Here is a 14,132-nt window from a genome sequence, read left to right on the forward strand (position 1 = left end):
CTCAGCCAATGCCCTGGCAGCGCGTTCCGCCCTGAAAGCTTCCGCAAGCTGCGCCGCGCCGCGCCGCGCTGGGGCTGACCACTCGCGTTCTGCCTGAGGAGGCGCAGCCGTCGGCGCTGTAGCCACAGCGGAGCTGTTACTGCTCCGAGCCAGCCGCCGGGAGTGGGGCGGCGGGTGAGTGGGCACGAACGGCCGCCGGGACTGTGCTGCTGCCCGGGCAGTGGGGAGCTGCTGGCGGGCCCGGGTTGGCTTGAAGGGAAAGAGTGGACTCCTGCTCCATCCGCGGCGCCCTGTCAGGACGTGCGGGCCAAGTGGCCCCCAAGGCTTGCCCCCCAAATCCCCGTCGTCGCGTCCTGGCCCTGACGGGATGTGCAGCTTCGAGAAGAAAGGGGCGGGGCGGGGGGCACCGTGGCCATAGCAGCGGCGGCTTTTGCTGAGCTTCCAGTAGCTGGGAGCTCCGGCCGCCGGGGAAGGCTGCCGGTGATGGCAGCGGGGGGGAGGGGGCGTCGCTGTGGGTCGCCCGGCATCGCGAGGGCAGAGCCGAGAGGCTCTTCGCTCTCTGAAGTCATTGTTTGCCAGTCCTGAAGTGGCGTGGCAGACTCCGTGGAAGGGTTTTCTGGCCTGGGATAGAGTCAGTCTTTGCCTTCCAGCTCAGATGTAAATTTTAAGCCTACTTTCGAGCTTTTTTTTTTTCTTCTATCCTGTCGAAAATGGGAAAGGCATCTTGAGTGGAGGCACGTTCTAAGTATAACTTATAGCGTATAAAAAGAATGTAACATGCACGGTGGATGTTTGGATTGGAGGGACTTTTTACACATTTAAATCTGAGGCTTTTGCTTTGTTTCAGTGCAACCAACTTTCATCACCGTAAGCCTATAGATTTTTGGAGGGAGAAGGGCCATTGTACTCCGGAACACTTGATGGACGGGGTTCGGAGAAATTCCTCTCTCAGGGCCAACTCTGTAATAGAAAGTGTTTATATATTTTTAAATCAGAGCTGTTCGAAATATAATGTAGCTCTGCTCCCCCCACCCCCAATCTCAGAAAGAAAGGAAGAAGGGAGGGAGGGGAAGAAGGAAGGAAAGAATGAGAGAAAACCAAAGTTTTAGGGAAGGTGACTAGAGTTAAAATACGCAGAAGAAAGACTCCTTGTTTAAACCTAATTGTATCACTAGGTTGAGAAACAAACCTTATCCCTTGACCATGTAAAATTTCCACCTCATTATGTTCCTCGCAGCTTCAGTACTCATAAAGGAGTGATTTGAACTCTGACCACTCTTTATGGACACAACACTCACTACATTAAATGTAAGTCTGGCTACTCAGAACAGACTGGTTAGGTCAGCTTTGCTTTTTAATATATTATTCTGTTGGTAAATTTACCTCCTGAGTTTTCACCTTACACTCTTAAGAAAATGTAGGTTTTCTCTTTCAGTTTGCGTTTTCCTGCCCATTACTTCATTTAGTAAAACAAACATGCTTGAAGACAAGCTTTAGGAAAGGCATTTTAACTGTTTATTTTTTCAACAAGAAGCATAAAAATAAGTCTTGCTTGTCTTACTGGGGAGTTAGATGTTAAGAATTATTTACTGCCCTCGTCAGCATCTGCAAGTAGCATATTTTGGAGGGTCTGTTTGTTCTATTTCAGAATGATGAGGTAAAAAAATAATCCCAGTAACACTTACTTTGTCATGTCAGAATTAGGAATATTTAGATTTCCAGTTATATCAGTGTTGATTCATCCCATTGCTTTCCTACAGCGCAAACATGAATGTTGGAGTTGCCCACAGTGAGGTGAATCCAAATACCCGTGTAATGAACAGCCGGGGTATGTGGCTGACATATGCTTTGGGAGTTGGCTTGCTTCATATCGTTTTACTCAGTATTCCCTTCTTCAGTGTTCCTGTTGCCTGGACCTTAACAAATGTTATACATAATCTGGTAAGAATTTCACCTTATACTGAACACTTAAGGTTTAATGGTTTTACAGAGACTGGGCAAGGCAGCAATGGGAAGGTACTGTTTTGCAAGACGAAAAGAGTTGTGGAGATGGATGGTGGTGATGGTTGTGTAACATCGTGAATGCACTGAATACTATGAACTGTACGCTTAAGAGTGGCTAAATGGTCCATGTTATGTTAGTGTATTTAAACACAGTTTTTTAAAAAGCTTAAAGTTTTATGTTACAAAGAAGAAAAACACATGACTCAGTTTTTTTAAACAGTTTGATTGAGATATAAAATTCACCCATTTAAAGTGTACAGTTCAGTGATTTTTAGTATATATGACAATTTTGAAGAATTCTTACCTGGAATAAGATTATATTTTTCCTATCACTTTATATTTAAACATTGGACCCTATTTGTAAGTAAGACATTTTTTTCTCCTGTTGGTTTTGTAAAATCTGAAAAAAAGTAGGGCATTTTAGCAAAAATTATAAGACACTGTAATTCAGTCCACTATAATATATTGATTAACCAAAATGTATCAGAGGAAGTAATTGTGTTTTTTGGTTAACTGGAGTCTAATGAACATCTTTGGCTTAAATCCTTTCTAAATTGTATATATATACTTTTTTATTTCAGTACAGAAATTTTGAGCTTAATCATACCTTATATGATTCAGAAACTTATGGTGCCTTAGGTTCTTCCTGTTGACTATTGCTCTTTTGTATTATATGATAGCTCTACAAAGTACCAGAGGTTAGATTGACTCTACTGACCATATTATGCAGCCCTGGAAATTGCCTGTTTAAAAACAAAACAAAACAAAACATGATAGTGACTTTTCTTGTCTTTAACAGCCTATTAAAGTAGAATGAAAGGGGAGAAATCTGGTTAATTGAGACTTTTAATTGAATCCAGATTAACTATATATTTGTTTAAAGATCTAACCAAAATGAAGAGCTTAGAACTTTAAGACAGAAAAATGTAGGAGAAATAGGTTTTTAAAAAATTGATATTATTTATATCTTCTGGAAAGCATTTGAAGTTGACTGGAGGATGACAAAGATGATGTGGTAGAGATCAGTGAATGTCCCTTTAGTCCATTTTATGTGATAGACTTTGGAAGGAAGTGTTTAAAAACACTGTTTTTAAATAGCGACTTCTCTGAAATATTTGACACTAATCATATCCCTTTTATTGGAATTCTTTTCCTTTGGCTTCCATGGGATTGCTTTTTCCTAGATATATTTCTGATCTTTCCTTTACTATTTCCTCTTGCACAGTTTTCTCTTTTCCTCTCTTAAATATTGCTGTTGTCAAGGTTTTTTTTTTTTTTTTTTTTTTGCGGTACATGGGCCTCTCACTGTTGTGGCTCTCCCGTTGCGGAGCACAGGCTCCGGAAGCGCAGGCTCAGCGGCCATGGCTCATGGGCCTAGCCGCTCCGTGGCATGTGGGATCTTCCTGGACCGGGGCACGAACCCTTGTCCCCTGCATCAGCAGGCAGACTCTCAACCACTGCGCCACCAGAGAAGCCCTCAAGGTTCTTTTCTTCATCTCTTCTTATGATATATATTTTATCTAGGTTACTTCATCTATCTGTATTTTCAGTTTCTACCTGTTAAATGATGATGACCATATTAATATTGCCAGATCACCTTGCACCTTAAACCAAACAAGTATAAATTGAATTCATTCCTGATATATCCCTTACCACCCACCACAATCTGTTCCTGGATTTTGTTCCTAATCTAATCTAAAGGTACCACTATCTGCCCAGTAAGCCAAGCCACACAGCTGAATGTCAGAGGTAAAGTGATTAATATAATGTATTATCCAAACAGAGACTGTTTTGAGAGTAAAAGAGAGCTCTAGTAATAACTACTCCAAGAGAGTAAGTGTAAATCAGGACCACCCATGGCAAACTAGTATATATAGTCACCCTAGACTTAGGGTAACTCTTTTTCCTTTATATTCCACATCCATTTAGTCAAAGCCTTGTCTATTCTACTGCTTTACTGTCTTCAACTTGATCCTTATGGGCATTGCTATAATTTCATGCTCTTCTTTCCCCTCAGGTAGATTACACCAGTAGATCAAGTGGTCTCTTTGACGCTTCTCTACTCTACTTTCCTTCATTCCAATTTGGCAGGGTGATATTTTTGAAATTCATGTTTGTTCAGGTCACACTCTTAAGTCCTTCAGTGATTCCTTGTTACATTCATAGTAAAATGCCAAGTTCTTTGTGTGGCATACAAGACCAGTTGATAATACTACAGAGGCAAGAAAGAGACCCAATCTTAACATCTCTCCAAACACAAGCTGTGCTCTACAATAATGAAAATCGTCTTCTCTCACCTTTTTGCTTTGGCTTAGGCTCTTCTTCCACTATTTTAATACCTCTTCCTCCTTCCTACTCTGCCTGGCTAATTCCTGTTTCTCCAGGAAAACTACTCACGTGTCACCTCTTCTAGGAAGCTACAAAAGTCCCATGCTGCATTTTTTTCATGAATTTATTATCCTTTTATAATTAGCAGTTTATCTTTCTTTTGTTTTTATCTCTAAAGACCTATTTAAATGTTTGCTGAATAAATTAGTCTGTTCTCACATAATTTTCCCTTCTCCAGTGGCACATGTATTAAATGTACTTTAGAAGTCATCTCCTCCCTTCATGTTTTCAGTTGGTTGACTGAGACTGAGGCACAGTATATGGCCATGGACAAAGGACAGGAAATAAGAACAAGTAGGGAAGCAAACTTCTGACTTCTTAGTCCTCCACTAAAAACCTGACTAACCAGCCATAGATGTGGCAATTACATGATGCCAAATGTAAATTTCTTTTGAAGTTAGCCTACATTAAACCAATTAAAAATGTGAAATACATACTGCATGCTTTTAAACATGGGAAAATAGACCAAATATGGGAAAAAAGAAAAAACATGGTCTCTGTCTTTCTGAACCATATAGTAGAAACCTACAGCAATTGTTTTTACTCAGTGCTACAGTTCACTCTTAGAAGTTTTAATACTTCACAAAATTCTTATCCTAGCTTTTAAAATGAAAGAGAATTCTCTTCATTTTGAGCCAGTAAATATTTGTTAAGGGCTAACTATGAGCTATATATACTTTTTTCCCTAATTCTTTTAATGTGGGTATAAATCATCCATCACTAAAATTTTATAGAAAAACTATTAAAAATAAAAATGGAGTAGAAGATAAATGGTTAGATAAGATTTTATTCTTACTCATTAAAAAGAATACATAAACTATTTGAATATTATATTCTGAACACTGGTGAGTGTATGTGGTTTGAAGTAAATAATTAGAGGACTGTTCTTCTTTCTCTTTGATAATTCTAACACATGTATGGTCTAGAGTAGAGATTCTTAACTTTTTTGGGTCACATTCTCCTGAGAATTTGAAAGCATACAATTTCTGTTTCATAGTCTCTTTTAAAACCCATGTGAAAATGGTTTCTTGTGCTTACACAATAAACATTCCTTGGCTTAATGTCATCTTGGCTTAATATCTAATACTTGCTTTGTATGAGCCCTTGTTCCTGAGGTAGTCAGGCTAATGGGAAAACAAACATTATGTAAACAACTTTAAGACAATATGTTGTGCTATAGTAAAAGTCTTTTCAATAAAATTATATATATGTACATAGGCAACAGGTTAATTATTGCTAATGAGAAGGGCTTCACTAAGGAGTTATCATTTGAGCTGAACCTTCAAGACTGAGGTAGGTGACAAGGAACCATCAAGGCTTTAGCCTCAGCAACAAGGAACCTTTCCCTCCTCTGCATTTCCTGAGTACTTTGATTGTACCTTTGATAGTAATTTCTGCCCTACATTGTAGTTGTTTATGCATATCTTTTTTTTTTTCTTACCATCTCTTAGAAGATTGAACTTTTTCAAGGCATTGGACATGTCTTGTTCAATTTCATATATGCATATAGGTCCTGTGTCCTGTACATATTAGCCACTTATTAAATGTTTGTAGAGTTATATCCAATTGAACATGAATCCATTCCTCTGTTGCTTAAGTGTTACTGTAGGTAAACAACTTTTAAATTGCCTAATGGAATAACTAGGAAGCAGACAGACTAAACTTTGAAAAGAAGGGCTCTCTTAACCTAGTAGAATAATGTAAAATTTCAAATCACTAATATTTCTATTTTTTTCATATATTTATTAAAAGTTGAAGTAAAAAAAATGATATCACATCATGACTTTAATAAGTAAAGCTGTTTCATGACCATATATAGGCTTTATTCTGTTACCAGTGCCTCAGACAGTGATCCTGCAATGAAGCATTAACTATCAATCTAAATGGGCATCTCAAGTAAACCACATCTAGTATACATTGTTTTTTTTCCCCTAATTAACCACAAAATTAGATGCTTAAACATATCGCTGGACAGAATGGCTTTTAGTAATGTTTTTTACTTTGATTTTTAAAAACTAACTTCAAAAGACACTATTGAGGTACAGTGGTAATTTTAAAAGTAAATTGTGTTGAACATTATACTTACTACATCAAACCATCTTTGTTGCTTTGGAAAAGAACTATTGAGACAAAAACAGTCCTAATATTAAATATTTTCAAAACAATTTTCCCCGATACAGAGATTTTGTTTATTATTATTTTCCAACTTGTATGTTTTTATCATTTTATAAGTATCATCAGATTTACTAATATGACACTCTAAACTTTCCTACACATTGGAGAAAAGGTAATTCTATCTCCCAACAGGAAATGTGTTAGAAAATCTAAATGTAATGATGCAAAGCTACCCTGATGGTACTTTTCGTTTCTTTTCAATTTAATAGGAGATGAAAACAGGTTACTTTTAGTTGACTTAGAGTGGTTTTCAGCAAATAATATTTGCATGTAAGCCCCTGGAAGTTTTGTTTTACTCTGAAGAAACCGGCCAGTCTTTCACAATATGAAATCTTAAAACTTGAGCTGTCAAGTTAATCACGCTCTCTGTCACAGTCTGCAACTGTCTTAATGCTAACTGGCAAATACTAATTTTGTATTTGATATTTATTATATACCCCCTTGCTTGTTTTCCAGGGGATGTATGTATTTTTGCATGCAGTAAAAGGAACACCATTTGAAACTCCTGACCAGGGTAAAGCAAGGCTCCTAACTCATTGGGAACAACTGGACTATGGAGTACAGTTTACATCTTCACGGAAGTTTTTCACAATTTCTCCAATAATTCTGTAAGTGGTGGAAATTTTCAGGTATGAGGAGGATTGGATGAGAGGAAGCCATCCTTTTATTAGATTAAATTTGAAATAGAAACAGAATATTTTGTTGAAAACCTGTATCAGTAAATTGCTACTTCATAGAGATTATAAAATACAGGCAAAATTTTTAACAAGCTGGTAATAAACCAGTTTTCACTTCAGTCAAATATATATGGAGACAACCTTACATGTTTATCAGTGTGACAAGACATTCTAGAATACAAGTTAAATATATTCTAGTTCATGTCTTTAAGCTGCTTGCAAGAATACTAAACACATAGTCTTGTTCTGTATTCTACTATCAGATTAATCTCCATAAACAAGGATTTGGATGATTTCAGATGAATTTCATTGACCACCTGCCACATCTGGATGTTCCAACTCCTTGGGAGAGACAGTATGGTTTAGAGAAAAGAGAGATTAGGCTTTCATTGTAGGACAGACCCGGGCTGAATCCTGTACCTATCACTCAGCCTGCTTGGTTTGCTCATAAATAAAATTCTAGCCAATGGTACCTAACTCAATCTGATGCTGTAAGAAATAAATGAGATAATACCTATCTGTAAAACATCTAACCTTATATATGGCATGTAATTTCCTCCTATTACCTGATATTCAGGGTCCTCCACAAAATGGTTCCTACCTCATTTTTCCTTTATGTGACTATTTTACCCTCACCCAACTCCTACCTGGTCACACTCTTCTAAGCAGCATTTCTTAAATACTTCATGTATAGTCCTATTTCTATGCCTTTGTTCAAGTCATTTTCCCACCTGAAATGCCTTCTCCTTTCTTAATTTATCTGTCTTATTTTTCTTTCAAGATTTAAATTGTGACCTTACCAGTGAGGTCTTTTCCTTAGCAACCAGCCTTCAATGATAATGCTCTGCTTTGAAATCCATAGCAGTTGTTATATATCCCTTATTTATTGTCACTTTGTATTATTTCTCTATTATTATGTTTATTTCTGCAAAGAATTTATAAGTACATAGATTGCTTTGAATTCCACACTCAGTTGCTTTCATATAATGGATGTTTCGCATATATCCTAATCAAACACTCGATACCACAAAGGAGATACATATATATAGATATATCTCTCTCTATATATATAGATATAGACATAGATTTATGTATCCATTATAGAATCAGTACAGTCTGCAGCAGCTGGAAAGACTTCTTGGAGGCATTAGAATTCCTTAAACTAGGACTTAGGGTAGGTTTTAGACAGGTGTTTAAGTTAGGGAAGACATTTTCAAATGAAAAGAATAAAGTAATCATAAAGTGGTAGATTTCTTTTTCCTTATATTTATAGCACTTGGGAGGAAATTTTTTAAGTTTTTAATTGTTTTAGTCCCACATAAAATTCATGTCAAAAGAAAAATTATTTGTATGGCCTAACAAAGATTAATGCAATAACAAGAATAATGGTTATTCAAACAGCCCTAAATTTGTATTTTAGCTCTACTACTCTCTAGCTATGTGACTTTTGGCCATATTATTGAAAGTCTCAGTTTCCTCATCTATAAAATGTTTAGGATTGCATTATAATACAGTTAACCCTTGAACAATGTGGGGGTTATATGCACCCGCCCTCTGTGCAGTTAAAAATCCAAGTATAACTTACATAGTCAGCCTTCTGTATCCCCATTTCCACATCCTCGGATTCAACTAACTGCGGATTGTGTAGTAACTGTGGATCATGTAGTACTGTGGTATTTACTATTGAAAAATATCCATCTGTAAGTGGACCTGTGCAGTTCAAACCCTCATTGTTCAAGGGTCAACTGCACATGTAAAAAGCCTGACATATGCTGAATTTTCAATAGAAGCTATCACAAAAAAGGTGATATCACTTAAAAGGCTATCACTTAAAAGCCTAACTAAGAGGTACCTGTGTACAACACCCATATTTCTTAAAGTGTACTTTTGACCAACAGGTGTGATTTTAAATATTCTGTGATTAAATTCCTTATATAACTGAGGAAACAGCATTAAAGCCATCTGTGTAGCATTGATATTTTTCAGAGTGCATTTACATTTTCTTATTTGATCATTTGTCAGGTAGGTAGGATGAGTAATATTATCCCAGGTTTTTAGATAAACAGATTCAAATGCATCATCTTCATCCAGATCTTGTAGCTAGTTGGAATCAATAGCCCAGGTTAAACCCTAAACTTCTAGCTTCTAATACAGGTCTCTTTCTAGTATACCCTTTGGCAGATAAATGCTACCACACTGATTCCTACCTGGGTTTTGCATCCCCTTGGAGGGTCGTGTAGGTTTTTGTAAGAGTCAAGTAATTTTCATATGATCCACACACACAATCAGTTTTTATTAAAAGACATAAAGGAGACATATGCTATGAGGAGGAGAAGCCATTCCAAGAAGATTTATTATTTCTAACATATCAGATTACAGATTAAACCTGTAATGATGATGAGAAATTAAATGAGCTTAATGTAAATGGTATCCTATATTGTTCAGTTAAGGAAGTATGAACGGTCTTCAAGTATATGAAAGCAGGAAGACAGGATTTAAAGTAAGGATTGAGGAATATGGTTTATTCTCAAGAATGAATTTTCTGACTATAGTTTGTGAAACAGGCGGAAGAGTATAGAATTTCTCAATTTAGATGGTTCTGAAAATAATGTGTACAGCTCTCTGATGTTTTTAGTTGTACTTGGAAAATAGCTGTTCTTTTCTAACCATATTACACAAGATATTTATCACTCCTTTAGAGGAAACACTATTAAAATACTTTTCTGTGTACTCTAAAAGTACTAATTAGACAAACACCCTTGTGCATAGTAACTTCTTAGTTATCATCAAGTAAGGTATGATGTTTTAGGATACTCTTTTAGTGGCCTCATGATGTGTCTTCATTTTGATGTACCCTTGGGTCAAACTAGGCATTCTGACTCGATGATCTGTGGTCTTAAAGGTGGCTTAGGCTTCTTAAAACAAATTCTCGGATATTGGATGTCTTTGAATATGTATATAAATATGTTCGGTTATAGCAAAACAGCTGGAATTTTACAATAGTGTCTCTCAAGTTTCCCGTTATACTGGTTATATACCTGTTAACTTCAGTATGGAAATGAGAACATCAAAAGGGCAGTCAAGTATTTGTTTTCTTTCAAAGATGCTAAACTCTACTAATGCACTAACACCCATTTTTCACAACTTTACAGCAGTAGTTTTTAACCTTTTGGTGGGTCACAAAACCGTTTGAGAATATGATGGATGCTTTGAATCTGGACTTTCTCTTCAGATATATACACATAGATACAAAACTACACCTGAAGTTTCAGGAAGCACATGACCCCTAGTTTGAAAGCCTTCTACTTTAAAGACTATAGTAACTGTCTTGCATTAAATACATTTAACACGATTGCAGAAAAGTAAAATGTGCATATATGCCTCCATTAAACAAATGTTTAAATCCCAAATAAAATTAATTTAGGCCCCCAAACTAAAACTTTTGCTCTTGTTTTAGTGCTCAAAGAAATGGTTCTGCTTTTAGGTATTTATGTTTCAGTGGCCTTTTTCCTACCTTTAAATATTTTAAAAATTCTAAGTAATTTCACTTTTAGATGTTATATATATATTCTTAACTTTTATTTCTACAGATATTTTCTGGCAAGTTTCTATACGAAGTATGATCCAACTCACTTCATCTTAAACACAGCTTCTCTCCTGAGTGTGCTAATTCCCAAAATGCCACAGCTACATGGTGTTCGGATCTTTGGAATTAATAAGTATTGAAATGTGTTTTGAAACAACAAAAATTTTTACAGCTACTGAGTTTTCTGTAAGGAAGGAATGGTTACTAAACTGCACTGTTTCTGTGATAATGTGAAATGAGAGGTAGCTACATTGGAGAGCCAATTGCTGGTTCTTCATATTGCTGTTTTGAAGTGCAGATTCTTATGAGAAGATGCCTTTGTTAAATGCATCTGGTATCCTTCTGTAGAGAGGCTTCAGAGGCAGGCTGGGCAGGCCCAGCTTATAAGTTAAATGGCTATAAAGTAAAGGTGTAGTAGATAAATCCAAGGAAATAAGAGATTTATAAGAAACTAAGTCCAGCTTAGCTTATAATGAATGGGCATTATGTTAAGAGAAGAAAATGTTTAATCATTCAGTCATGGTCAGTTTAAGCAGAGTTACATGTAAACCAGAATCATTTCTTTGCAAGTTTATTATAGATTGTTTTTATTACCATGCATATTCCTTTTGTGTTATATAAGAGGATATATATCCTCTTGTTTTATACAAACCAATTCCTACCTTATGAATGTACTTTTTTGGTTTTGCAGGCTCAACATTGTGTTGATTAGATGAGTTCATTTTTACATTTATTAAGTTACTGAGTTCATGAAGGTCCACCTTCACGACTGATTGATGATAGAAGATAGTTAGGCACCTTAGAAGCAGCCTCTGAGTCGGCCTTCTAATTTTGGAACAAAGTGGGTTTTGCTGCCTTTCCAGATACAAGGCTGCTAACCTAATTAAGAAAATAATTTATTTCTCGTAATTAAAGTATATGGTAGCTTAAAGGTCTGCTGATTTGGTTGAGCAATCTAATTGTTGAAGTCTGCCATTCTTTAGCGATGGAAATTTAAAATGGACAACTACATAGCCAACCTGTGATCTGGCAGAAACTGCTTCTCTAGCAATACTATCAGAGTAAATAATGGAGTCTTTTTTTAGCAGGTCTGCAGTAAAAGATATCTTTTCTTAGTCATCCTGCTCTCAATCTCCATACTTTGCCCATTAACATTTTGCCTGTCAATACATGAGTCTTAGTATAGATAACTCAGAATGGTAACTATTTCCAAAGCAGCAACCGTATATACTGAATCCTTGTGACTTAAGAGAAGCTTTCTATAGTTGCTGACGTTAATTGCAAGAAATAACTATATTCTACTTTGAGAAATAAACATGTCAAAAAAAGTATATGTGGCGAAACTGAAAAACCTAGTAACATTTGTAAGCAAAATTGAGTGAAAAGAATTATAATACCAACTTAAAAATCAATTTGTTTCAAACTGACTTTTGGGGGTAATGATCATTGTTTTGTATTTCAAAAGTATTGAGTTTAGAAATCAGTTGTATGATAATGCTTTTGTATGTTTGTCTTTTCTCATGTATTTTTAAATAACCAGTAATCTGTACTTTAATAAATTTTTCTTTGGTGTAAGGTTATTGCAAAAGCTTTCCAAAGTCAGTCATCGAGTTACACTTAAATTTTTCAAGTTTTTTTTTAAAGCAACTGAATTTGTAAAATTAAGGTAGCTAAAAAATATTCTTTTGTTTTTCTTCATTTTAAAGTTTATTTCAAAAGGCTTATATTTTTTGCACAGACTTCAGAGTTAGAAATCTGCCTCTAATACAGGTCTTCTGCTGTTTTCCCTACTTTTGCCCTTCAGTGTTTTAAAGATATTTATTCAGTAGATATTTGAGGGCCCACTCTGTTGTAGGAATTTTTTTTTTTTTTTCCCCGGTACGCGGGCCTCTCACTGTTGTGGCCTCTCCCGTTGTGGAGCACAGGCTCCGGATGTGCAGGCTCAGCGGCCATGACTCACGGGCCTAGCCGCTCCGCAGCATGTGGGATCTTCCCAGACCGGGGCACGAACCCTTGTCCCCTGCATCGGCAGGCGGACTCTCAACCACTGCGCCACCAGGGAAGCCCACTCCTGTGTTCTTTTGACTTGCCCCATCCTTTATTCTTTTTTAAACATAGAATGGTATTTTTTAGGTTTATGTCACTGTTGTCAATTAAACTAGAAAGATCCTGAAGGGGCATAGCTATCTCCTTAACTAATATCTGTATGAATTAGCCTTACAAAACTATATGATGCTGAGAGTTGGAAAAAGATCTTAGAGGCTATAATTCAGCCCCATCCTTTACCTTGAATTTTCATCAACCCTCTATTCAGTTTCATTGACACCTCTATTCAGTTCTGTGTTAGCACTAAGAAAGGAAGACTTACAACTTACAAGGCTGCATTTTTGTTATGGAATTTATAACATGTTTTACAATGAGCCAAAATTTAATCCTTATTCTGTATAACTCCTCAATTAGTTACCTTTTAAACTGTTATCAACAGCACTGAGTATTACCAGAGCCTTCACCATTTTCCATATGATATGGTTTCAAATTTCTCCCATGATCCTGGTAATTCTGCTGTAAGTTGCAATTTATTATTATATAGCCCTAAGCTAATTACAAGAGGTGATAGATGTGATGTCACTACAACAGTACCACTTCCCTTGTTCTGGATACTTTTTATTTTTAATGCAGCCTATTATTTTAGCTATTTTGAGAGCCACGTATCACTGATTCACTTTATGGTCTCTAAAACCTCAAGTCCCAACATGTAACGCTGTTCAATGGTGGCTTTCCCTTCATGTACTTATTTAATGGATTTATTAAAACAGAGTCTAAGATTTCTTATTTTTTCTATAGATCCCCATGTTGTTAGATTTTAGCCTATTGATTCATCTTGTCTAGCTGAAGGTGAATCTTCTCATGCAATATATTTCTCTTATAGTATGTTTCCTATTTTAGTATATATCACTAGTAAATATGACTCCAAAATACCCTCATGCTAATCCTGCAAAAGACAAATGCAGCAACCCAGTATAGACCAATGCAGTTTAATAATCTTTCTAACAGGACAGATAGAAAAGTGTAATTCCCAAAACAGTTACATGGATATTACATATTGATGTTGGAAATGTAAACGAATTTAGTAGTGAGAAGACAAGTCTAGGTAAAATAAAAGGAATTTTTGAGTAGCACTGGACAGGGAAGTAAGGTAGGTAAGAGAATAGCAAAGATAAACCCTTTATTTTGCTTGATGTCAAAAAGTGAGATGTCTCAGGTTTTTATTTTACTCCCTAATTTCAGTTCCAGTTAAAAAT

At 36.2% G+C, this 14,132-nt stretch overlaps 1 protein-coding gene across 2 annotated transcripts; it reads left to right on the forward strand.

Annotated features, from left to right (window-relative positions):
* The first annotated feature begins 47 nt into the window (after nucleotides 1-47).
* On the forward strand, nucleotides 48-12,405 carry ORMDL1 (ORMDL sphingolipid biosynthesis regulator 1). Of its 2 annotated transcripts, XM_060152461.1 has the most exons (5): nucleotides 51-174; nucleotides 1,238-1,308; nucleotides 1,761-1,941; nucleotides 7,024-7,175; nucleotides 10,835-12,405. In XM_060152461.1, the coding sequence occupies exons 3-5, from the start codon at nucleotides 1,768-1,770 to the stop codon at nucleotides 10,968-10,970; spliced, it is 462 nt and encodes a 153-aa protein (XP_060008444.1). In that variant the 5' UTR covers nucleotides 51-174; nucleotides 1,238-1,308; nucleotides 1,761-1,767; the 3' UTR covers nucleotides 10,971-12,405. The 2 variants fall into 2 exon arrangements, with proteins under 2 accessions (XP_060008445.1, XP_060008444.1); XM_060152462.1 differs by lacking the exon at nucleotides 1,238-1,308 and having other exon boundaries at nucleotides 48-174.
* The last annotated feature ends 1,727 nt before the right edge of the window (nucleotides 12,406-14,132 follow it).

This window comes from Lagenorhynchus albirostris, chromosome 6, assembly GCF_949774975.1.
Source record: "Lagenorhynchus albirostris chromosome 6, mLagAlb1.1, whole genome shotgun sequence".
In the NCBI taxonomy this organism is placed as follows: Eukaryota; Metazoa; Chordata; class Mammalia; order Artiodactyla; family Delphinidae; genus Lagenorhynchus; species Lagenorhynchus albirostris.

Excerpts from the sequence above, each read along its gene's own strand:
- ORMDL1 (XM_060152462.1), top strand. The coding sequence starts at position 1,768 with ATGAATGTTGGAGTTGCCCACAGTGAGGTGAATCCAAATACCCGTGTA. Across the intron at positions 1,942-7,023 it reads CAAATGTTATACATAATCTG|GGGATGTATGTATTTTTGCA; the intron begins GTAAGAATTTCA and ends CTTGTTTTCCAG. Across the intron at positions 7,176-10,834 it reads ACAATTTCTCCAATAATTCT|ATATTTTCTGGCAAGTTTCT; the intron begins GTAAGTGGTGGA and ends TTATTTCTACAG.